Source organism: Peromyscus eremicus, chromosome 9, assembly GCF_949786415.1.
Source record: "Peromyscus eremicus chromosome 9, PerEre_H2_v1, whole genome shotgun sequence".
Taxonomy (NCBI): Eukaryota; Metazoa; Chordata; class Mammalia; order Rodentia; family Cricetidae; genus Peromyscus; species Peromyscus eremicus.
This window is the reverse complement of record NC_081425.1, coordinates 23,735,150-23,759,394: the sequence shown is the minus strand read 5'-3', so window position 1 is coordinate 23,759,394 and position 24,245 is coordinate 23,735,150. Positions and strand designations below refer to the sequence as shown.

Below are 24,245 nucleotides of genomic sequence, written 5' to 3'. Positions count from 1 at the left end.
GAGAAGAAATGAGAGGTTCTGGACAGTCAAACTTCAAACTTGAAAGTTCACTTATTTCAAAAACATCAGTATTTTGTCTAGAATTAGATTCAATTATAATAATTTCTTCTAATCGTATGCTTTTCCCTTTCTTCCTCTAAACACTTATTTCATAATTATGTTTGCAAGTTGTCAAGGGGAATGACTCCATTTTACCATTGTGCAGGGGCATGGGGGTTGAGACCTAGACAAAACAGATGTTCTACAAATGGTGAAATTTGTCTCTGTCAGAATCATGGAAGACACGGCTGTTAACATGGCACAGTGTCTACAAGATTAAAACAAGGAAGAGCCCATCTGTGAATCGCTCCCTGCCTGGTGTTTGCAACTTAGTGAAACTCACTGACTGAGCTGTAGAGGGGTGATGGTCAGATTAGTCCATGAGAATGGTTGAGGTGTTCCTCTTAAGAATACTGATCAGGAAACCATGGTAAATGAAGACCACATGAGAATAGGAAGAAGCAAAGTGCTAGAGAGGCCCACAGAAATCCACAAAGATACCCCCACAACAGACTGTTGGCAATGGTCGAGAGACAGCCCGAACTGACCTACTCTGGTGATGGGATGGCCAAACACCCTAATTGTTGTGCTAGAAACCCCATCCAATGACTGAGGGATCTGGATGCAGAGATCCGTGGCTAGGCCCTGGGTGGAGCTCTGGGAGTCCAATTAGTGAGAATGAGGAGGGTTTATATGAGCGAGAATTGTTGAGACCAAGGTTGGATAAAGCACAGGGACAAATAGCCAAACGAATGGAAACACATGAACTATGAACCAATGGCTGAGGGATCCCCAACTGGATCAGGCCCTCTGAATGGGTGAGACAGTTGATTGGCTTGATCTGTTTGGGAGGCATCCAGGCAGTGAGACTGGGTCCTGTACTCATTGCATGAGTAGGCTCTTTGAAACCTGGGGCCTATGCAGGGTCACTTGGCTCGGCCTGGGAGGAGGGGACTGGACCTGCCTGGACTGAGTCTACCAGGTTGATCTCAGTCTGCGGGGGAGGCTTTGCCCTGGAGGAGGTGGGAATAGGGGGTGGGCTGCGGGGGGGAAAGATAAGGGGGGTGAGAGGGGGGAGAACAAGGGAATCCGTGGCTGATATATAGAACTGAAATGTATTGCAAAAAGAAAAAAGAAAAAAAATAGAAATGGGTTTAAAAAAAAAGAATACTGATCAGTTGTTGTGGTATTGTGTTCCCCAAAATATTGTGCACCCTAATAAACTTATTTGGGGTCAGAGAACAGACAGCCACTAGATACAGAGGCTAGAAAATGGTGGCACACACACCTTTAATCCTAGCATTCCAGAGGTAGAAATCCCTCTGGATCTCTGTGAGTGCAAGGCCACACTGGAAACAGCCAGGCATGGTGACACACACCTTTAATCCCAGAAAGTGAGCCTTTAATCCCAGGGCGTGATGGTAGAAGGCAGAAAGATATGTAAGGCGTGAAGACCAGAAACTAGAAGCATTTGGCTGGTTAAGCTTTTTGGGTTTGAGCAGCACAGTTCAGCTGAGATTCATTCTGGATGAGAACTCAGAGGCTTCCAGTCTGAGGAAACAGTATCAGCTGAGGAATTGGCGAGGTGAGGAAGCTGTGGCTTGTTCTGCTTCTCTGATCTTCTAGCATTCACTCCAATAACTGGCCTCAGGTTTGATTTTGTTAATAAGACTCTTTAAGCTTCATGCTATAATCAGTGGTCTTGTGAAGTAAATCCCATATAAATGGAGGTGGCCTTGGGGTACTCTTTTTTATTTGAAGACACATCTGAATTTCTGGGGAGAAAATACATACTGGCCAATAACTTCTATATATAAAATCAAGAGAAACTATTTTTTAAACCCAAAATTTAATTTAAAAATCCTCTTTAAAAATCAGTAAGTGAATACTACTGGGGAGAGGGCACTGTTAGGATATTAAGGCTTATCTGATCTGTGAATAAAAATTCCTGGAAAGAACTGCTCCTCACAGTTAACTGACTGTGAGGCTGATTAACTCATTAGACCTTTAGTGATTGTGGAGAGTGTGGAATGCTGTAAGTCCAGCCAGAGCCAAGTCACTTTGAGCCAAACTTTACTCTCTCACCCTTCATGGCCATGTATTGCTCTCTACTATATGTGAGCTAACATTTTTGTGACTGTTAGGTAAGTCCTTTGGAATGTAGAAACAGAGCCCATGTTTCCATCAACCAAAATGCCACCCTATACCATCGGAGGGCAGTAGCTGAGGTCTCCCCACTTTGCTTTAACCCGTCTATCTGATGTACCCACCAATGCCTTTTGAAAGTGTCTCGATTCATGACTTTGCTCATTCTGTTACTAAAAAAATTTAATCAAACTTTTATTAAGTGAAACTCAGGGTGACCTGACTCCATTCCTGGGCCAGGGTTTCTATATTTGGCTACAAAATAAATTGTCTCTTACCTTTTTTGAGATGAGAATTTTGTGTGTGTGTGTGTGTGTGTGTGTGTGTGTGTGTGTGTGTGTACATGACAGCACACGAGGCAGCACTCTACCTAAATGAATACAGAAACTGTCTTGGTTTGCTTTCCATTTCTGTGACAAACACAATTGCCAAATGCACCTGGAGAAGGATAGGGTTTATTTCACTTACAGCTTACAGTCCATCATCCAAAGGAGTGAGGGAAACTCAAGGCAGAGCCTGGAGGCAGGAACAGAAACAGAAGCAGAGCCCATGGTAAAATGCTGCTTACTGACTTGCTTTCCATGGCTTTCTCAGTCTTCTTTCTTACAGCACTGTGGACCACGGGTGGTAGTGCCCCCAGTGAGCCCGGTCCTCGCATTCAAGTCATTAATCAAGAAAATATCCCCACAGCCTTCCCACAGGCCACTGGATGGAGACATCTTTTCATTTGTGCTTCTTCTTCCAAGATAACTCTAGCTTGTGTCAGGACAAACAGCTAAGCAGGGCAGGGACAGAGCTTCAGGTGCAGATATCTGCTCTGTGCTTTAGCCTCGTGTTAGGGCTCTTCAACAAAAGTCTGACGTAGAACACGGCCATTGACATCTTTTTTTTTTTTTAAATTTTTATTTTGCAATACAATTAAGTTCTACATATCAGCCACAGATTCCCTTGTTCTCCCCCCTCCCGCCTTGTCAGTCGTCCAGAATTTCCTCCCCCTTACCAATCTTTCTGCTCTCATGGCCAACTCTATATTGCAGCTAAGAAGAGAAGATATGGGAAAACCTGTGGATGCACCTGAGATCAGGACTCCACTGCCTTGTAACTGGAAAGACAAATCATAAAGACTTTCTCCCCAGGGATTTAAAACTCATTCATCTGCTCTACAGAAAACTCTGATTTCACCGTCTTCCTCCCTGTGTGCGTCTCCACCCAATAGTCTCAGGAAAGGTCTACAAGTACAGAAAATGGAGAAACCCTCAGGAATCCTTTAAAATCATCTCATTATTCCCATGCTAAACTGATATTTTTAGTAGTTTGAATTAACACTGGGCATCAGAGGAAAAGCAAGAAGAAAGAGGTGAAAGAGAAGTTAATAGTGAAAGAATTCCATGTATCAGGAGCTCAAGAGGAAACGAGCGAGAAGACAGATTCATAACTGAATAAAAACATTGAAAGTTAATGCTAAGCAAACCAGTGTACAGAATTTTCTGTAACTTAACATGGATTGTAGAATTCTTACAGTGAAATTTTTTTAATATATTACTAGAAGTTTGGAAATATCCCTATATTTAAGAGGCTGATTTGGGGCATCCTGGTTGTTTCACTGAAAAGCATTTCAGTACTTTTAAATGCTTACATACAGACTCAGAATAAAGATGATGTATTAATTATTGATGATCCAGGTATTCTGCAGCTTTCTAGGTGATGGAAGCTCAATGTATGCTTTAGTAACCTTTTAATGAAAACACCAACATGAATAATAAATCCAGCATGATTTTCACAATATTTTCAAGGACAAGGACTTGCATTTTTATACAAAATATTGTAGCTTGGAACTGTATCAGCCAAGCATATCAAAGAATTACCACTAATTTGTGGAGTTAAACAAGTTGAACACAGAAAAACAGGGCAGGATAGTAGGTTGCAAGAGCTCAGATGTGGGGAGGAAAGACTTTCAAGTTAAAAAAAAAAGAAAATTGACGATATCCCATGGTGACGACAGTTAACAACACTGGCCTGTACATTTGACATTTTCTAAAAAATAGCTCTGGGGCTGGAAAGATAGCTCAGTAGTGAAGAGAACTTGCTGGTCTTGCAGAGGACCTGGGTCCAATTCCAAACACCTATATGTTGGCTCACAACCATCTACAACTCCAGTTCTAAGGAATCAAAGGTTGATTCTGTCCTCTGCAGGTATCAGGCATGCATGTGGTGTGTGGACATATATTCATATATGCATTCATACAGGCAAAGCACTCATGCACATAAAATAAAACAAATAATAGATCTTAAGGATTCTGAACAGAAACAACAAAAAGGTACTGAGTAAAACGATGGGCACATTAATTAACTTCACTATGGCAATCATTTCACAGTACTGAAGCTTATAACATCAAGAAATTTTACATTTTAAATACACACAATCTTGTCAGTTCTATCTCAACAATGTCAAAAGTAATATACAGAAAAATACACATGAACTAGCACAAGTTATGTTCTAGACAGAGTTGACAACTTTACAAATGCAGTTTTTTTTTTTTTTTTTTTTACAAGCAAAGGTTGATTTCTAATTCTGTGCCTGAGTGAAAGTAAAGAAATAGAGAAAAAAATCCCTTGGAAAGGTGTGTATGATTCTTATTTTCCAAAGTACTAACACAGTATTCTCCAAATTTAAATCTCCCATAAAGCTGTTCTGTAGTGTCCTACCAAAGCAAGAAAAAGAGGAGCTGGAGAGATGGCCCATGGGTTAAAAGCACATACTGCTCCTAGAGAGTAGCGGTACCTAGTACCCAGGGTAGGCTGTTCACACAGAACTGCCTCTAACTCCACCTCCCAGGGATCTGATGACCTCTTCTGGCCTCCACAAGTACTGCTGTCATGAGCATACACACATACAATTAAAACTAAAATTTTTTTTAAAAAAATTACAAAAAAAAATTCATGATAAACACGAAGATAAGGACACTTGAAACATTCTGTTGCCCTTTGCTTTGTAGATGAGTATTGATGGTGATAACTGGATACCAATACTCACAAAGAACAATTTCTTTTTCAGACAGGAAGGGTGCAAGGGGTGTTTGCAAGGATGCACAGAGTTTTTACATCTAAAAGAACAAAAACTCCCACTCTTTTGAGACATTCCATTCTTTACCATAACCTGCTCCCAAAGCATGCTGGCCAAATGGACGGAAACAATCACATGTGCCAGTTCAGAGCTAGAATGACATGCCTAAGGAATCAGAGAGGCTTCAGTTCCCATTATCCCTCGATCATCTCGCAATGCTCAGTTCATCCTGAGAATGTGGTACTTACTCTTGGACTGCTCTGGCTATGGAAAGGGCCGTGGATCCAGTTTCATTAACGCTATCTAAGGTCACATTTGGCAGGTCATCATCGTCACTGTCACTTTTACTTTGTCTGGGAGATAGGCCTCGGGGGTCCATTTGTGCTGGGAAGAAAAGGCATATATAACGAATTAAAATTAGTGTGCAGAACTGAACTTCATGTTGGACCGACGTCGAGCACAGGCTAACTCTTCTGTGCATTTCCTGCAAGCAGAATCCTAGACACTACAGGAATTAGTGTTTTATGCACTGAGCATTCACAGACAGCTTTTCCTTGTCCCTGTGATGAACACCATACCTACATTAGATCCCAAGCGTTCCCTGTATGCTCTTAGAACAAAAGCCATCAATATCAATAAACTGTAATATTGCCAACTCAGTGTGGTCAACGCTAATTCCAGAGCTCCTGAGCAACTAACTGTTCCACCCCCTGGCTTCTCTTCCTGCTCTCTTCTGCTGCCAGACTTCCAGCCATGCCATTTTTCATTAGCACTTTCCCTGGAGGATATAGGGCATGAGGTAGAGGAGGTATTATTTGCTTCACACTCTCATACGAAGTTTACAAAAGAACAAAACTGACATATTTTTTTTGTCCTTTCTTCGGTGAACAGTTGTCTTACAGTTTATCACTGTCGCAGGTGGAGCAGAGACTTCACTACATAAAAATGGCAGAGGTGGAAGTATCCAGTATTTCTAACATTTGTTTACATATGTTGGAAAGTATGCTCTCACCTCTATCATGGATATAGCCCCTAAAAAGATATTTCTACATCAGATTCTCTTCCAACCATGAACTTTGTCAAAGTAAGATGCCGATCTTCTGCTCCTGTTGACCAAGGCCGTCTGAACATTTCAATGAGAAATGTAGTGTAACACAACACCACATGGTTTGTAAAATTAGATTTTCTACCTTTTACCCCCTCTATGAGTAGCTTTAGCAATCACTGACTAAAACTTCTTCAAGTCTCACCTCCTTTAGATAATAAGCACACCTCCTCAATTGAAAATGCCCTTAGTCAATTGTTAAAAATCCATAATTCCAATCCACTCAGCTCTCATCCAGATCTTTACTCCTCACTGGAAAACAGAGGCTTTGCAAAGCCACCCATGTTTGCAAAGGAAAGAAATGTACTTCAAAACAAGGTTACACTGACATTTGGGTACAATACATTTCAAATCAAGATTACAATGGCAGTTAGGTTCAAGCATATTTAAAATTATGGTTAGAATGGCATTTGGATATAATTAAGCAAAAGATACCTTTCATTTTTCAAATAAAATTTTTGTAGTTATACATCATGGACCTACAAGTAAATGCTGATATTTCATTACATTTCACCCAGGAACAGACAATTTGTGGTTGCATACAATATTTACAATGTGGCTGGAGAAACTAACCCTAGGGGTCTCCACAGATTTCTAACTGAAGGGACTGGTACTCTGGTGAATGCTAATGTAGCTGACACATTTTCTGTTTCTAAGTCCATTCAAATAAAACTGTGCTTTGTGAAATGGGAATGCTTGGTTAAATATTATATGAATTGATTCAAATACTTTACAATACTTGTCTTTAAATATGAATAAATTCCTTATTGATTTGTGCCTAGAGATTTTGGAAGTATCTGGAAATACTTTGCCTGTCAAGACTTGAGAAATGGGGTGCTATTGGGGACAAAAGGATGTTATTGCCATATTGTAGATAAGTCAAGGACATTGCTAAATGTTCTATAATACTCTGAATACTCAGCCATCCAAACTAAAGAATATATTACTCCTAAATGTCAACTGTGCAAAGATTGAAAATTTTACCCAGAGAGTTAAGAGTTTAGACAAATGGGGGTGTTCCATGATATGATGTTCAGTTGAATAAATGTGTCCTAGTTTCTAAGTCAAGGAAATACTGATACACATTGGATTACCTATATTCTTTAGCCTCATCCTCGAATAAAGCAATTCATTCTCTTTGAATCAGAGGGCAAAGTCTACATTCAGTGGGCCAGAATTAACCATAGAGTTTTTGGAGTACCTAGATTGGGATAGAAAGACACAGGCAAGAATGGAGAGGGGCTTAGAAGTATTCCTGGGCCTTTTTGATCTGGAAGCGTGGAGAGGCAGGGTCAGCTCATCATTCCTCTGTTTGGATCTATCAGGTTTTAACCCCAATATCTGACTCCTGAGTTTTATTTAGTAATAGAACAATCTAAGTATTCAATTGACCTGTTGTCCAATGTGTGGCAAGATCACGTGGTGGCTTCTAAAGCTGCCACTTCTCAGAGCTGCCACGGGTCACCAGCTTTTCCCACCAGGTGTGTTTTCAGTTGCAGTCTACCTGCAACAGCCGCACCTTGGGCTGTACACCCTGGCCCCACATCTGCAGTCACAGCTACCTGCTGGCTCTGCAGGCACCTGAGTCAGCTACCCATCACTAGCTCTGTCATTCAGCTGGCTGGTGGCCTCCCACATTGTGTCCTAGCCTCACAGGCTTCTCCTACCCCATCTCCCCAAGTCCACTTTTCAGGTGGCTCGCTCCCCTTCCCTGCATGGCACGTGAGCAGCTACAGTTACCCTCAGCCAGGGTGTGCAGCACAGTGACAACCAGCTGCAACATGTTACTCTGGATCTGGGTACCCTGTAGCACCCTACATCCCTGCCCACACAGCCAAGATTCAAGAATCATCACTGCAGCTGACTACCCATGCACAGCTCCGATGTTGAAGCTGTGGAAAAACTGAAAAGTTGGCGGAGCTAGTGAGATACCTAGAAATTCTTAAGGGGGGAGGATTAGGGTTTTTTTTTTTTGTTTTTGTTTTTGTTTGTTCTTTAAAGTCTTTCCCGTATTAAGAATGGGAAACAATATCACAGCAGGTGCAGGGAGTTAGGATTCTCCAATGGATGGTGTGAAAATGAAATATTAAATGAAGGGACAATCAACTTATCTGGGATTGACTTAATATTGGTTATAATTATTATCAGTTTGGTAATTCATGTTTTATCCTGAAAAAATGATTTGATATCTGTTTCAAATGTAAAAAATTGACTGATAAGATACAATCCTTAGAAAGACCTACTAATGAAACTAAGAAAAATATTCCCACACAGACAGAGGAATTTAGAGCAGAACCCACTGCACCACTGAATTACGAAACTGAAGAGGAACAGCCCAAGTTATTAGAAAACCAACTTAATTCATTCTGTTACAATAAAAAATTACCACCAAATGATAGGCACCCCAAAGGGTATGTAGAAGTTAACTGGGATCCTGTAGAAATATTAGATTTGAAGAGATTTAAGAAAGCAGTCATTTCATATGGCATGCATTCACCCTTTGTGAAACTCATGGGCAACTAGGAATAGAATTATTCTAAAAGACTTGAAAGATTTAGCTACAGAAATATTTAAAGGCAGTCCTTATTTATGACAGAAAATATGGTGGAGAGAGGAAGCTAGGGTAAAAAAAAATGGAGTAAGGCTAGAGGTATTGAAATTTCCCAAGACCAGTTTTTCTGTGAAGTCCAGTATGTTGATTTGCAAAGACAATTTAGATTTGATTATCACACCTTGGCTTTATGCCATATAGCAGCTTTGAATGTGTGGGACAGAGTTGAAGAATCAGTAAATAGGACTAAGTCATTTACTAAAATTATACAAGGCCCCAAAGAAGCCTTCACTGATTTTTAACCAAGATTGACTTTAGCTATAAATAGAATGCTATCAGATCCTGACTTTAGACAAATATTAATTGAATCTTTGTCTTTTGAAAATGCTAATTCAGCATGAAAAAGGGTAATTAAGCCTTTAAAGGTGAGATCAGCACCCATAGATGAATGGATCTGAAATACAGCTGATATTGGATCTCACACTTATGATACTTGGATAGCAGAAGTGATTTCTAAAAATTTTGAGAAAAATCAAAAGGTCAGATGTTTTAATTGTGGTAAATAAGGTCATCTGAAGGGACTGTAAGCAAGACACTCCTAGGAATAATATTGTTTCTAGAGATAATCCAAACAGAAGGCCCCAGGCTTCTGGAATATGCAGAAGGTGTGGCAAAGGCCAGCATTGAACTAATGAATGCAGATCAACATGGGACAAGCAAGGGAACCAATTGCGAATGGGAAATGCCTTAGGGGACTTCTCTTAGGCCCCTGTGTCAAATTTGGTTCAATCATTCCTTGTCATCATTGGGGAAACTCCTCCACAGAGCAATTAAAAGATTTAATGCCTGTTGTTAAAAACCATACTGCTCCTCTGGATGACAGAAGAGCTTCAGCTGATAAAATTTTCAGGAGAGACCATAAAACAACTTCTATAAATGACCAAAGACCAAAGCTAAAAATATGAATAAATGGCATTGTAATAGAAGGTTTATTAGATATAGGTGCAGACGTAACAATAATTTCACCAAAATTTTGGCATCCAGATTGGCCTCTTCAGCTTCTCATGAATGGAACTTTATTTCAAGTAAAACAAAGTACAAGGTAGGTTGAAAGTATAGAGCCAGAAGGACAGGCAGAGAATGTGAAGCCACATGTGTCTAACATAGCAATGAATTTATGGGGACATGATTTGTTACCGTAATGGAAAACACAGATTAACATTCCTCCAATCTCAGAAATAAATCATAAAATAAAGAATGCTTCTGAGAGAAATATTAAAAGGTATGTTCAAGAACAGTCACTGTTCGTTCAGGTTGTACCTAAGCAGGGCAAAATAGATGTTGATCTTTCAAAGATACCAACAGCCCTATCTTTAAAATGGTTAACTGATAAACCTGTCTGGGTGGACAATGGCCTTTAACATCAGAAAAATTATAGGCACTAGAGCAGGTGGCACATGCGCAGCTAAATGCTCAACATATTGAAGAATTGACCAGACCTTAGAATTCTCCTATACTTGTTATTAAAAAGAAATCTGAAAATAGAGAATGGTAACAGATAAGAGAGCAATTAATAAGGTGATCCAGTAAATGGATATTTTACAGCCTGGAATTCCGTTGCCTTTTTTATTACCTGAAGAATGTTCTATTACAGTGATTGATTTAAAAGACTGCTTTTTTTTTTTTTACTATACCTTTACAAGAACAGGATAGAGAAAAACTTGTCTTCATTTTGCCTACTTATAATAATTCCCAGCCTGTTAAAAGGTATCAGTGGAAAGTTCTTCCACAAAGGATGTTAAACAGCTCTAACTTTTGTCAATATTTTGTACAACAGCCATTAGAAATAATTCATAAACAGTTTCCTTAATCAATATTTTATCATTATATGGATGATATCTACTAGCTGATTCAGATATAGATATCTTAGAAAAACTGTTTGATGAAGTAAAGAAAACTTTGTCTTATTGGAGATTATAAATTGCTCTTGAAAAAATACAGAGAGGAGATTCTCTTAATTATCTAGGATATAAAATAGGTTTGCAGAAAATTCAACCAAATAAACTGAAAATCAGGAGAGATCAATTATGAACTTTTAATGATTTTCAAAACTTGCTAGGAGATATTAACTGGCTATGAACCATGATCAGATTGACTACTCAAGAACTAGGTAATTTATTGCAAAACTTATACAGTGATAAGGACTTAAATAGTCAAAGAAAATTATCATCTGAAGCTGAGAGAGAATAGACTTTGGTAAAAGAGAAATTACAGGACATACATGTGAATTACTTAAATCCAGAGCTTGAGTATATCCAGATCACACTACCATCTAATAATTTTTCTGGAGGAATTCTTATGCAGAGAGAAGATAACATCTTAAGATGGATATTTTCACACACAAACAGAGTAAAAAATTAAAGACCTATGTGGGAAAGGTTTCTGAATTGACTCTGGAAATTTGAGACTTAGTCCATTAATATTAATAAACCCAACAAAAATTGTGGTATCTTTAACTAATGCTGAAATATGCTCATTATTGGCAGAAAATGAACATTGACAAAGAGCTTGCAGCAATTTATTGGGAGAGATTAGCAAAAAATATCCTGAAATCAAGAAACTTCAGTTTATAAAAAGAACTAATTGGCCCTTCCTCACATTGTATGAGGAACATCAATTTCTGGATCCCCTACATTCTATACTCATATAAATGAATTGTAAAAGGAAGGTTATAAGTCAGGAAAAAGAGGTAAAGTGGCTCAAAGCCATTATGATTTTGTTCAAAAATCAGAATTATATGTTATTCTGATGGTATTATTAGATTTTCCAGAACTTCTTAACTTAGGTACTGACTCTCAAGATGCAGAAAGAGCCTTTTTACATATTTAAACTGCTTAACTTATTCCAGATGATTTAGAATTAACTTTATTTACTCAATTACAAGAACTCAGCAGAAATAGAAATAATCCCTTGTATATAACACATATCAGATCCTATATGGGTCTACTAGGCCCTTTAGCAAAAGGTAATGATGAAATAGATCACCTATTGGTAGGAAATGTGCTAGAAATCTCAGGCCTTCATATTTACCACCATGTTAAAGGCAAAATTGTGAAGATTTTTCTATCATTTGGCAAAAAGGAAATGTCCTACTTGTTCTTTGTATCACCAAGTCCACTACCTGCAGAGGGTACTCAAAGAAATGAAATTTGGCAACTGGATATGTTTCATTTTGTGGTGTCTGGAAAATTAAAATATGTATACCATACCATAGATACATATTCAGGATTTCAATGGGCAAGTTCTTTGAGTTCTAAAAAGGCTGAGATTGTAATTATACATTTATTAGATGTCATGGCCATTATGAAAATACCTGTATAAGACTGACAATGCTCCCGCATATCTCTTATAAATGAAACATTACAGGCATACCACACAATCCTACAGGACAAGCAGTTATAGACAGATCTAATTGTACTTTATGAAATATACTTAATAAACAGAAAGCAGCAGTAAAGACCCCCTAGAGATAGCTTGCACAATGCTTTATTAACTTTAAATATTTTTAATGCTAATGAGAATGACAGCTGTGGAGAGACATTGGATATAAAAAAATACTGCTGAATTGAATCAGTCTGTATATTTCAAAGATGTGTTGACCTCAGAGTGGAAACCAGGATATGTGTTACGTTGGGGAAAATATTTTGCTTTTCTTTTCATGGGAGAAGAAAAGCTATGGATACCATCAAGATTGACAAAGATTAGATTTGAACAGGAGAGACCTCTTGTTCATCAAACAGCATGGCCATTTAATTTAAACTAACTTATAAGACTAACAAATGCCTTTTATTTGATCAGATATAACCTGTCAAAAAAGAGAACTCCCCAAAGTTAGGGTTGGGGCAGGGTTTTGTTTTTTTCTTTCCAGGAGAATAACAGCATCAAACTTAGGACTCTGAAGACCACTGGGCAAATGAGACATCAGAAGAAGAAGGACGAATCATCAAGAAAAATATTCTCAAGAAAAAGAGTAAATTGGCCTAATGGTGTAGTACATTTCCAACAGGATAAAATTTTATAAATATTCCCAAATGGTTGTTTCTGCTCTTCTCTACAAACATATAAAGCAAATACGTTTTTGTAGTCCCAATTTAACTAAAAATTAAAGCTGACTTTGGAGTTGGAGTGTGGCTTTCTATTTCTCTAAACACAAGTATGCTTGTTTAAGGAAAATCCAAAATCTCCGTCTCATGTCAGAATATCCGCCTGGTATGAGACATAAAAAAAAATAAAAATAAAAATAAAATTAAAGGACTACTCTATTGCCACTAGTCTCATAATCCTTTGGTTTTGATTCTTTAAAACTTTTCTTAAGGTATAAATATTATCTCAAAATTTATAGGATTATTATATATGTATTCAAACTTTCTGCCAAAATAATAATGGCCATATAGAGTACTCACTAATTCTAGAAATAGGCTTTATCTAGCTTCCTATACATGATTTTTGGCTTGAGTCTGAAGCAAGTAACTAGGAATTAAGCTGTGTACTCTGGATGTATTTAACAGATTGTGGTCCTTTAATCTCTCTGAGATCTGCTGCATGTGATATTTAAAATGTTTAAGTGCTCTGCAGTGAACCATGACCATTCCTAACAGCAACATTTGAAGTCTCCAAGAAGATGATGGGGCCCTGTGATGACAAATTCACTTGGACTGTGATAACACCATTAAGCTGACAAACACCACCTGAAAGTCAGCTTTGGACTACAAACTGTTCAGAACAACTTCAAAGCGGCCCAGCCTCATAGACTACTCCAGTCAGGACTTCAAATAAACCCTGCACTTTCCCATCACACCAAGATTGTACAACAGCTAGCTCTCCCAGGGCTTGATCATTATCTCAGTTTTCTCAGGGCCTCCTAAAAATGCCATCACAACCAGACAACAAGAAGTAATTTTAAGAACACAATGTCAATATTCCCAAGAGGTGGGGTGGGTGTTTTTTGGTCATTCACTGGGTTATGGATATTTATCATCATTTTGGGGGTTGGTTGCAAGTTGTTATTGGTCATGGTCAGGAAGGAAACTAAGAAAAAAAAGAGTTAGATTCAGGGATCTCATTCTGAAAAGAAAAAGGAGGAATATAGGAATGATAGGAGAAAAAAAGGGTAGATTATTGAATCAACTTTTTTTTTTTGTTTTGTTTTGTTTTGTTTTTCGAGACAGGGTTTCTCTGTGTAGCTTTGCGCCTTTCCTGGGACTCACTTGGTAGCCCAGGCTGGCCTCGAACTCACAGAGATCCGCCTGCCTCTGCCTCCCGAGTGCTGGGATTAAAGGCGTGCGCCACCACCGCCCGGCTTGAATCAACTTTTAAACTAAGAAAAGCAACCACTTGTCTCAAATATTTTACATTGTTACAGATTTTCTATATTGATACTAGTTTAAGGTTATTTTTTGTTATACCTTATATATGTTTACTCTTGTTTAAGATATCATACCTACACAGCTCATTTAACAATGTAGTGTAAAATTCTATCTTTGAAAATTATTATTACAAACTACTTAGGATAATTAAGAAATGCAGGTTAGTAGTTAGTCATCGATAAAAATCAAACTTGTAGTCATATTAGGTATGTTTTCAAGGTTAAACAGAGATATATTTTAAATAGATAGATGGTCTTCAAACACTTAAGAGACCTACAGAATATGGCATTTAAGATATTTTAATAACACAAGGCTTTTCATGTCAGTGAGACATGTCTGCTTCTGGTAGCACCAATCTACTTCAAAAAAGGATGATGGACACTTAAGAACCTCCATATGGAGTTTGCTTTCATTGCGGCAAAGTTAGCCACTGAGCAAGAAAATGTCCTTGCCTGGACTGCTGACTGTATGCTGTCCAAATTGGACAATCAGATACAAAAGAAAGAGACCATCAAACTTTGCCAAGACAAGGTAGGACAGTTGCTTTAAAAGTACTGCTTTACAAAAAGTCTGTTAGATATTCTAGGCATGTAGGCTAAAGCTGGATCTTCAAAGGTTGCAGAGGAACCTTGAGTGACTGTCTAGGAAGCCAGTCATTGTCCTCATTTCTATAGTTTAGGAAGTTGTTTGCTGTGCACTTCCTGTTTACTCAGGTAATATTTTATCTTTCTTGGGTCTTTGGTGGGGCTGAAGAATAGAAAGTTACAGTTTTCCTTTTTGCCCAATTAAAAAAAACTTCCAAAAGAGATGTAGAGTTTTTAAGGTTGAGAAACGAAAGCTTAAGTTGTTTATCTAAGAAAATGTTTTAAGGTCTAAAAAGATGGTTTTGGATGGTAATACAATTTATGATAGAAGGTTCTTTAGGTATAAAACTTTGGACTCATCAAGATAGGATAGATAATAGAGTAGGTACTCCAAATGAACTGGAATATAATTTTCACCTGATAATTATTTTTATTGTATATATTTTTACTATAAAGTGAAATATTGTGGGATATTTTGATCAAACTTTGATACTTCCAAGACTGTCAATAGAGTTAAATAGAATTAAACCTTGAAGCACTGGGTGGAGTCAATATTCACCTGACCAGAATTAACCATAGAGTTTTTGGTGGACCCAGATTAGAACAGAAAGACACAGGAAGGAATAGGGAGGGCCTCAGAAATATTCACAGCCCTTTTTGTTCCAGAAGTGTAGAGAGGCAGAGTCAGCTGATCGTTCCTCTGTCACTCTTTGGATCTATCAGATTTTTACCCCAATATCTGAGTTTTATTTAAGAATAGAACAATGTAAGTAATCACTTCAGAGTTCACTTGCTCAGATGCCAAGGATTATACCAATAATCAAGTAGAACATACCACAAGACCAAAAAATAAAAATAAGCTTTTACATCTGATCAATGGAAAAGATGTCTCAGAAGTGAGATAATGGAGAATCTCTTAGTGTGAAGCATGGGGCTCTATCCCCAACTGGTATCACAAAGCTTAACTGTCCAGTCACTCTAATGGGGCATTATTAAGATCCATTTGTCCCGCCTGACCCCTCCTTTTCCCATTTCCACCTGCCCCAGTCCACCTACAAAATCTATTCTATTTCCTTTTGACAGGGAAATCCATGAGTTTCCCCTTTGAGCCCTCTTTGTTACTAAGCCTCTCTGGATCTTTGGATTGTATCATAACTGTCCCTTACTTTACAGCTAATACCCACTTATAAGTGAGTGCATACCATGTTTGCCTTTCTAGGTCTAGGTTACCTCACTCAGAATGATTTTTTTCTAGTTCCATCCATTTGCTTGCAAATATCATGATGCCATCATTTTTAATAGCTGAATAATACACAATTGCATAAATGCACCATATTTCCTTTATTCATTCTCCAGTTGAGGGACATCTATGCTGTTTCCAGGTTCTGAATATTATGAATAAATCTGCTATGAACATAGTTGTGCAAGTGTCCTTGTGGTAGGACTGCATGCCCTTTGGGTATATATCTAAGAGTGGTGTAGCTGGGTCCTGAGGTAGATTGAGTCCCAATTTTCCGAGGACCTGCCATATTGATTTCCATAGTGGCTATACTGGTTTGTGCCTAGTCTTATTGTAGATTGTTATAACATGTTCACTTGAAATCCCTGGGAGGCCTAGCCTTTTTTTTATTATTATTTTTAAGGAAGACAGAGGAGAAGTAGATCTGGGGGAGAGGGGCACGGGGGGAAGGATTAGGAGGAGTGAAGGGAGGGGAAACTGGTAGGGATGTAATGTGAGAGAATAATAATAATAATAATAATAATAATAATAATTAGATCTATTTGTCTCTACTCAATAAACTGGTTCAACAAAACTTATATTACCAACAATATCAGTCTCATGTTATATAATGACACAGATTCTGGTTAATGTGTTGTTAGGGGAGTCCATTCTCGTGCAAGCATTACAGAATGTAACTAAGACGGCTACAGACACACCGAGTGATCCAGTCTTGGGGTCCCACCACTGTACATGCTGTCTGTTGTTGACTAAAACACTGTTTAGCAGCACACGGCTATACTGGAAAGATATTGAGCAGCTCATGGGATGGAAGGCTCAGGACTCAAGGAAGATTTAAGCATTTTAGTCAGGAATTTATAGATGGTTTCCTTCTGGGCAATTCTCTTCTAGAATGATTCATTTAATGACTGCTTATAACTATACAAAGGAAGCCAAAAAAACTAATAGTGGATTCATTTAGGCTTCAAGATTTCTTTTTGTGTGCCTCTACATGTGCCTGTAAATGGCAACAGTAGACCACTGAAAGTTGCCAAAACATTATGTACAATGACACCTTCGCCAAAGTATCAGATGATCAGCTGGCCTAAAAACAGAGTATTCTTGAGGTGCTGTTTTGTCAAATACAGCAGGAGTTCTCCAATACAATACAACTAGAGGAGGACTCAGGCAGTTATGCAGGAGGAGAAAGGTTAAGCATAACTGTATGCAACATCCCAGAAATGCTGGGAGCTCTTACATGATCATCTAAATCATGTGATGTTTACAGCTCAACTTAAGTATAAAATATGCTAAGGAAGTTATCTGTTTGGATGTACTTTTCAGAAACATCCTACTTGAGGACTTCTTTCCAATATTTTCAATAAATATTATAAAATACATCTGCTGCCGCCATGCTGGGAAATTCTTCATATTCAAACTCTCAGCCAAGCTAAGAAAATAATCAGAAAGGCTTTTTAAAATTTGCATTGCTGATTAGGTCAGATGATTAGCTTATCTACATATTTGCATAATTTCACTCTGTTTTTATTAAATGTGGAATAGGGACATCTCATCCAGTTAACCTCCATTAGTCTTTGCACATCTGAGCCCATGCTAGGAAGGACCAACTCTCTTGGTACTCATTTAGGATAATGCAAATGTTTCCTGGGCAACCAGAATATAATACCCTCTCACATTCAGTCTCTCTCTCTCTCTCTCTCTCTCTCTCTCTCTCTCTCTCTCTCTTTCTCTCTCTCTTTCTCTCTCTCTCTTTCTCTCTCTCTCTTTCTCTCTCTCCACCTCTCTCTCTTTCTCTCTCTCCCCTCTCTCTCCACCACTCCCTCTCTCTCTCTTTCTGTGTCTCTGTCTCTCTCTCATACACACACACATTCACACATATACACACACAGAGTTCTATAAAGTAAGAGAGCAGAGATGATCTCCTGTTGAAAAGACTTTATCTTGGAACTAGGCATGGCAATATATACCCTTGATCTATACTCAGGAGGCAGAACACAAAGGTATCTCTGAGTTCAAGGCCAATCTAGTCTACCAAGTAATTTCTAAGCCAGCAAGAGTTACATGGTAAGATCTAGTTTCTCATTAAACACACACATACACACACACACACACACACACACACACACACACACACACACACCACATACACACAAACCCCTCATATTTAAGATTTTACACATTTGAAAAGTAGAAAAATGGATTGAGATGTTTGGATTCCAATGCCCAGTTCCTTGGAGTTGGAGGTGTTCTGGACAAATCCTAGAAAGCCAACTGCAGAATCCCAACACCTGAAGTTGTGCAGACTGATTTTCAATTATAATATGTGACACTATGCAGACTGTCCTGTGCAACATCCTTGCATGGCTCATCTAACAGTGACTCTGCTGGGCTCTATGGCTTGCTGTAGTTAAAGTGCATTGGTAAATGCAACACAAGTGGGAACTTGAATAGAACTTGCTCATTGGGGATCCTGTTCTGAGAAGTTAGGACACTATGGGAAAGAGCTTGGACAGAGTTAGTTAGATGACGTACTGCTTAGCTGCCACCAATCTGAGCTAGTAATGTTTTGTTAGCTGCTCATATTCTAGCCACCGGAAGACCACATCCATACCAGGGACTCCAGATGTGGCCAGTGTGAAAACTGTCTGTTTAAATCCCTCCAAATCTTGACCCATAGTATTGTGATCACATAAAACAGTTGTTGTTTTATTCTACCTAATTTAGGGGTGACGTCTCAACCGTGGTGTGGACAAACAATAGCAAGCCAGTCTACCCTTATGTGTTTTTGTCTGTCAGTGGCAGTCTTACGTTCAGTGACTAAAGTCTAAGTGGAACTCAAAACTCCAGGCAATCCTCTGTCCTTTCTGCTTTTCAGTGACAAACCTTCCAGGTGTATTTACAGCTGTTTCCTTGTAGGCAGTACCTTCTCCGAGCCTCAGCATCGCTCAGGGGCATTCCTTTTCTTTATGGGGCAGAGGGTACAAGTTACTGCCAAAGCAATCCCTTTGCAGCTTCTTCTTTCTGGTATATACTTGACAGGAAGTCCATTAGGTACCTCTTTGGAGGCCTGTGGATACCCAAAGCTCTATACCCTTTTCAACACACTTAAACTCCTTCTTCTGTGTAATAGTGGGCTGACACTGACACATTACACCAGAGTACATGCTACCTCAACATCCTCTCTCCCCAGCCTAGGCACTATCAAAAAATTAAAGCCTTCTGCTGAAGATAACCTGTCCATTCACACCTTTGCTTAAGAAGTTTTCCATAAGTCATGCTATTAAATGTATATAATATAATGATTTCTCAATATACCTTAAAACCTAAGGACTAATATGTCCTTTAAAAAAAAATGAGAGTTGGGAGGGTATGGTTCAGTGATAAAGCTCTTGCTAAGCATGCGTATGACCCTGGGTTTCCATGTGAGCATCACATGAGAAGGAATAGATCTCAGAAAGAGGTACAGAACCCCCTTCCCGTCTAGTGGTGCCAAAAAGAGAAGGTACCCACAGCTGGCGGGGGTATGAGGCAGTTGGGTGGGGAGCAGCCACAGCTGGGCTGCATTTCCACTCTCAGCCCTTCACACCACCTGCCCTGCAAACTTACTTGTCCTGTCAAGGCCAAAACTTGTCCCAGTTAGGGAAAAGCTGGCTTCCAGGAGAGCTGTTGTTTATGCTAGAATGAAAGGCAATACAGGGACATGAATGTCTGGGAAGGATTATGTTGTTGGAATGTCCAGTCTCTTGGGGTATCGGGTCCTCCCCCAACACAGTCTCAGCAGGAATTGTTCCAAAAGGGACTTGCAGAGCTGTAGCATGGAAACACAGCTCCTGCTTCAGAAAACATGAGGTGACCTCTGGCCATGTGACTTGCAACCGGTTGACCTTAGGCAATTGATTTCACATTGCTCATCCTCAGTTTGTCCCTTTGCTATTGCTTTGTGGAGGTTAAGGAGGTAAGTAGTACGTTCATCCGGGTTAGTAACCCCAGGCTGGTGCTCAGCAGCCAATCATCACCCTGCTAACCCAGACAGCGCTCACACTGCTGCTTCAACCACAGCGTAAAACACTACTTCTGAAGCCCTCGCCATCTCCATTCACTCTCTTCATTCCTAAACTGACAAAACTTAATGGAGTCAGAACAGACAGACAGTTTATCAATGGTGCTACGTCTCTTGATCCAAACATCCATTTATACATTGAGTCAACGTACTCACAAGATAGTTACAGGGTACCAGGTATCCTTCGGAGTGCTGACAAAAAGTACAGTGACCCACACAGATTAAAGCCCAACTTCACACTCGTGGTGATGATGTTAGTGGTGGTGAGACAGATGGTAAATAATACATATATAAGTGAGAAACTTAAGTAAACATACAAACAATCTCCACTAGACCGCTTAAGGGCCACAGAGGAAAAAGAAGCAGGTGAGGCAGTCAGGGGTGGCTGAGAGCTGGAAAGACATCCTCAGTGATCATAGCTAGGCAAGCTGGCCTGGGAAAGATCGCATATGAGCAGGACCCTGGAGGAGTAGAAAGATGCTCACACATGGGCTGGCTTGTTTTCATGTCGGGGTAAGGGTCATGACAAGGACAGCAAACAACAGATTTGTAAGGCTCTGAGCTGGCTGTGTGATCTAGATGCCTGGGATTCCTGTGGAGGGGAGGATGCAGCTGGAGCTAAGGAGAAAGCAGTGGACCAAGGAAGAGGGAAGTGTGTGTGTGTGTGTGTGTGTGTGTGTGTGTGTGTGTGTGTGTGTTTTGGGGGTGCTGTTGTTCTGGCTAAGAGTCACTGGAGTGTCCTGAGTAGAAGAAAGACATGTCACAAATTTAGGGTCTCTGCTAAGGATCCCAGCCTGCACATCAAGGTGGAAACCCACACACAAGAATCACTGATGCCAACACTAATGTTCTTGGAGAAAGTGCACTGGTCTTTCCTTCTTCAGTCACTACTTCATGCTGGCTACACAGTGCACCCGGTTAAACTCAGGACATTTGTATGTGCTGTGAAGTCTTGATGCTGCTTTTGTACAACAGACCTTCGCTTTCAAACGATGAGTTGTTCAAATACATGGCTTACTTTCCTAGTGCATCAAGACAGATGATGAGAGAAATACCTGAAAGCAAACAAAGCTAGGCTCCCAGTAACAGTGAGCTCCCAGATCAGAACCAGCCTTCCAGGGTCCTGGCCTATTTACCAGGATCCTACGGACCCTTGCCTCTCACTGCCTTCACTTTTGCTGTTTTTACGTCTCTGCGTTTGCAGAGTAGGAGCTGTGAGTGTGCATGGAAGCCCACGTGAAGACTAAAAAATTTCCATCAGTTCTGAAAATGAAATGTAGCTGCTATACAGATACAATGTGCAATTTTATTTCTTTTCCCCTGATTCCTATCTTTATGTATACTTGACAGCATAATGGCTTCCACTACCATTGTATTAAAAAATAATCTCATAATGTTTGTATAGCTCCCTAGTGGAGGGTCCACTTCTCCATGACAACATTGTTGGTCCTCTGAATGACACTCTGCACTATCATTCGCTTCCTGCATTTAAAATCCCAATTTCTTCCTACAGCCCTCTCCCTCCTCTGGCTCAAAGGATGGACAAATTAGGGTATGGGGGAGTTGCCACTTGTTTTATGAATAAACTTTTATTCTCTATTCTCTTTTATTTTTTAATCTGGTCACTTTAGTACATGATCTAAGCAGAAATTGCCACAAAGTTCATGTGGTTTCCCACAAAAAAAATGTCTCTTCGGAGGCAGTTTCATTGTCTTTGTCATGCCCTACTAAGCATCTGGGGTCTCTCTGTCCCGATGATTTCCTGTCCTACATATTCTGGGCCATTTCTGCAGGGATACATGTGCACGTTATACTTTCTATTATTCTGCTTGTTCCTTTGAGGGAGAGGGACCATACAAATTATCCATCCTTGTACCATAGAAAGTAATATTTGCTGAAGAAGACTGTGGGGTAAGTGCCAAGTTCCACTTAAAATGCTCATAGCACTTGCAGATTGTCAGAAGTTTCTGCCCCAGAATGACTGAAGTGGCTGCTAATTCACATTTCATTCTAAAAATTACATCTGGTTCACACTCTAAAGTTAACATTTACTTATGGAAAGTTATAATCATTACATCTCTCTGACTTTTTAAAGTCTCAGAATATTGTATTTGTGGTTTGAATAGACCATAGCATGACACAAATGATGATAATTATATTTTTTGTTTACTTTTTAAGCTAAATTACATTAAGCAGGGTTTTCTTTCTTTTCAGAAAGTGATTTTCAATATCTCCCCATATGCCTCAGTTCTACCAAAGAAGTTACTGTCTAAAAATAGCAAAAAAAGAATATCATCATTTAAAATACAATGTAAAAACTGATTTTGTTGAGATCATCAGAAAAGTGACAAAAGTTTCCTTTCTCTTACGAGGTATGACTAAAACAACTTATTTGTGGATGGGGAAAAATGAATACAGAGTCTCAACTGCTGTGTTCCTGGAAGTGTATCTCAGAGAATAAAGGCTTTTGTGACTCTAAAACCATTCATAAAAATCCCCCTCAATAAGGAGGCTTTTCCCCTATGCATGACGCCCCTAAAGTCCAAGGGCCTTCTCTACATCACTGTCCCACTCTTTCCGACATGCTTAGCACCTGGCCAGCTGTTACAGCTGCATGAAAGTCTAGCCAATCAGTTCCAATTGATTTATTTCAGGCAGGGAAGAGTTACAATACGTAATAATAAAGGAATTTCGAGGTGAGTACATGTTGGGAATAATGGCCTCACCAAATTCATTTTCATCTACAACACACAGAGGAGACTTCAGTAGCCATCAACTCGTGGCCTTTTCATTCACTTTTCTTCTTTCATGTAGTTGCTCTTTCTCCTGTCTGTTTTTTCTGGTTTATGGATGGGGTAAAATAAAATCTTAGACACTGACTGAGATCAAGAATCTTATCGAATGTGGAAGGCTTTCAGGTGTTTTGCATGCGAGAAATACTTACGAAGGAGTTAAAAAAATCACCCTGATCTTTCCTTTGCTTCTCTCTAAGCTGCGTAGTGTACATGTGGGCACATAAGTGCTAACTCATCATGAAAGAGAGAGCTGGAAGCTTTGTACGGTGCTGCTCACCTGTAATCCCAGTACTGAAGAGGCGGGAACAAGAGGACTGCCATAGGTACAAGACCAGCCTGAGCCTGGCGGTGGTGGCGCACGCCTTTAATCCCAGCACTCGGGAGGCAGAGCCAGGCAGATCTCTGTGAGTTCGAGGCCAGCCTGGGCTACCAAGTGAGTTCCAGGAGAGGCACAAAGCTACACAGAGAAACCCTGTCTCGAAAAACCAAAAAAAAAAAAAAAAAAAAAAACCAGCCTGAGCTATGTAGGAAGTATCAGGTCAGCAAAACCTAGCCTTAACAAACAAACAAATAAACAGACCTAGGCATGCATCTCAAATGTAGAGATCTTGTCTATCAAATGAATTCGATCTCAAGACCCAACACGACACACCGTTGAGATGGCAATACCTACCTTACATCTGTGACCCACCTTCTAGTGGCAGCCTATAAAAAGGACAGGAAGGAAGGAAGATCTGGTTGTTTGCCTACTTGCCCTTGTTCTCAGTGGCAAATCAGTCTTTCACTAGTACTAGAGTCCACTTCTTTAGGTTTCTGAAGATCCTCTGAGACATCTAGCCCCACGGACTTAATGATTATTAGATTCTTGGGCTTTTTGTCTGGAGACAGCCATTTTGGGGCTAGCCAGATCACAGCCTATAAGTCACTCTAATAAATTGTATATATAATTCATATTTATACATATGTATATATATATTCTATCAGTTCTGTTTCTTTATGGAACCTTGGCCAATAAAAATTTTTGCGTGAGTGCCAGGTTGTTATATTCAAGCAGAACTGACCAGGTCAATCAACAAGAACTCCGAGACTGCTGTATTATGTCATACACTAGGCTGGAGCAGAACACAGCAGAGGAGGTAGACACCGTTTTTTCCTGTTCTCCTATGTCCTCTCTAGGTTTGTGTTAGCATCTGTGTGAAGCTCATCTTGGTTTTGTGAGGGGAGTTTGTTTCTGAA

At 39.5% G+C, this 24,245-nt stretch overlaps 1 protein-coding gene across 1 annotated transcript in view; it reads right to left on the bottom strand.

The window, feature by feature from the left end:
* Klf12 (KLF transcription factor 12) overlaps positions 1 to 24,245 on the bottom strand; it is a gene marked incomplete at its 5' end in the record, with an annotated part of 165,622 nt that overhangs the window by 121,253 nt on the left and 20,124 nt on the right. Inside the window, one exon of the mRNA XM_059274290.1 lies at positions 5,497 to 5,632. Coding sequence (XP_059130273.1) covers positions 5,497 to 5,632 — 136 coding nt within the window. The remainder of the gene's footprint in view (positions 1 to 5,496; positions 5,633 to 24,245) is intronic.